This window comes from Fragaria vesca, linkage group LG5 (assembly GCF_000184155.1).
Source record: "Fragaria vesca subsp. vesca linkage group LG5, FraVesHawaii_1.0, whole genome shotgun sequence".
NCBI lineage: Eukaryota > Viridiplantae > Streptophyta > Magnoliopsida > Rosales > Rosaceae > Fragaria > Fragaria vesca.
In genome coordinates this window covers 6,159,744-6,162,022 of record NC_020495.1, presented here as the reverse complement: position 1 = coordinate 6,162,022, position 2,279 = coordinate 6,159,744, and the positions used below count along the sequence as shown (strand labels likewise).

Here is a 2,279-nt window from a genome sequence, read left to right as displayed (position 1 = left end):
CAAACGGAAAACAAAGAATCCAAATGAACGAGAGTGATAGAGAGAGTAACACTTAGGTGTGAGCGTGTGACTCATGAATTACACATTGTTTTAATGTTCATATACGATGCATGTTAAGTAAAAGACAAAAAGTTATTTACTTTTTTGAATTTAAAATCATTCCGGAATGTCCAAACAAACGTTTGGATTGAAGGCTTCTTAGAAAGATCGCGTGTCACATCATTATTTTTATTTTTCTAATTTTTTTGTATTTCACTCTAAGTTTGTTTTTTTAACATCTTTATTACTTGGTTTCAACTCTCAAGTCTCAACTGTGTTAAAGACTTGTGTGATTTTGTTTTATATATTTTTTTTAGGTAAAATGTAGTTTCGATTAAAAGAACTTAAATGTTGTATACAACTCGACCAGAAATACTTACGACGACACATGACTTTGATTTATAAACATCCGATCGCCGAGATAGACTTTTCGTCGGGATCGTCTAACCGGAAACCCATTAAAGAAACCGGCCAACCCGGTTGACCCAACAGTATTAATATAAAATAAATAAAATAGAAAATCACACGTTTTTTTGTTGTTTGAGGATGTTAACACGCGGAGGGATCCCAAGGAAGGAAGCCTCTTCGAATTTTTATTTTTATTTTGTTTTAAAAAAAAGCGCTCAGTGGGATTTCATTTTAAAAGCGCGAGTACAAAACCCGGGAAACCCAGTCGAGACTTCAAAGAGGACTCAGTACAAACCCACCACTCTCCTCTCTCTCATTTTAGGGTTTTCAAGTCTCTGGCGATTCCCTCTCTGCATTTCCACGTCTCCTCAGATCCTCTCCGATTCTCCAGGTAAACCGATTTTCATTTTGAATTTCTGGTCCGAACGACGCCGTCTCCGGCGCTGATTATAATGGAGAATCGGAAACGGCGTTGCTCCGGCCGATCCGAACGACGCCTTCTCCGATCTCCGGCGCTGATTGTAATGGAGTACCGGGAACAGCGTCGTCACTTGCTCGGCCGATCTGAACGACACCGTTTCCGATCTCCGGAAAGGAGCTTAAGAAACGGCGTCGTTTTTTACTTGTTTGCTCTGTGTTTTCGACTTTTTCATTTTCCACTTGCTCGGTCTGACGACCGTCTTCGGTTTCCGGAGCCGAATTTTTTTTCTGCAGAATGGATTCTATATGTTCTGTGACCTCTGCATATGGTGAACTGAACGTGGTACAGGTACGCAATTTTCATTCTCAAAATCAACTATTCTATTGTCATTGCTCAACTGTAATTTTCTTCTACTCTAGAACAAAAAGAATGAGCGTGATGGCCCTAAAAAAACTGAGGAAAGTCTGGCCAACATTCTTCCCAAAGCACATGCAGAAAGTAGGTGAGTAATTGAGTTGCAAATAGGTTTTGTGGGGGGTTTGATGCAGTGATAGGTCTATTTGGAGTATAACACTCATTTATATATTTCTCAGGGATTCTGCACATAACGTACAGATTGAGGTTGAGCATCTTCGTGTGGCACTGGACATCATGCCATATCTTATTGCCGGAGTTCAAATTGCAGCAGGCATGAGGACCGGGACTAAACGTGGCATCCCTGTGCTTCCACTCAGGCGTCCAACTGCAATCAAGCGTCCTCGAGGCCCTCCTCCACTCCCACAGATCCCTGGTACAGAGCCACCGCAATCAGGGGGGCGCCGCAATATCCATTCTCTATCTGAAGACACACAGGGTAGGCCCCGTAACCTTGCTGCTTTAGTGAGGAGACTACTGGCTGCCATAGCATTGAGGCTTGATGTTAGGGGCTTGTTCGAGGGGATTTCTCTGTGTACAAGTACGTGTTACATCATTCATGCGTCAGTGCTTCTCTACACTATTTGGCGAGCTTTCAAACGTCCGCCACCTGATGAGGAGGCCCCTCCTGGTGGAGATGGAGCTCCTCCTCCTCCCCCTCCTGGTGGAGATGGAGCTCCTCCTCCTCCTCATGGAGGACATTTCCCTCCTCCTCCACCTCAGGTAGAGCTACCTATATCCATAATGCATTCTGTTTTATATCGATTTCCCTATGTAATTGCAGTCATTTCAAATTTTGATTTGTCTAATAGGCCTTGAAAGATCCTTTTCTTTTATGCAGTTGGGTGAGAACAAGTGTGAGCTGCAGGACAATTCAAATGGAGGAAATGTCCCTCCTACACCTCAAGAAGGACACGAAGCTCCTCCTCATGGATTATGTGCCAAAATGAACAAGGTTGTTCTGGCCTATAGTGGTGGCTCAGACACTGTCATTGTC

At 43.3% G+C, this 2,279-nt stretch overlaps 1 protein-coding gene across 1 annotated transcript in view; it reads left to right on the top strand.

The window, feature by feature from the left end:
• The first annotated feature begins 1,162 nt into the window (after positions 1 to 1,162).
• Positions 1,163 to 2,279, top strand: part of LOC101294471 — a 3,064-nt gene continuing 1,947 nt past the window's right edge. Inside the window, exons 1-4 of the mRNA XM_004300982.1 lie at positions 1,163 to 1,216; positions 1,288 to 1,370; positions 1,462 to 2,005; positions 2,124 to 2,270. Coding sequence (XP_004301030.1) covers positions 1,163 to 1,216; positions 1,288 to 1,370; positions 1,462 to 2,005; positions 2,124 to 2,270 — 828 coding nt within the window. The remainder of the gene's footprint in view (positions 1,217 to 1,287; positions 1,371 to 1,461; positions 2,006 to 2,123; positions 2,271 to 2,279) is intronic.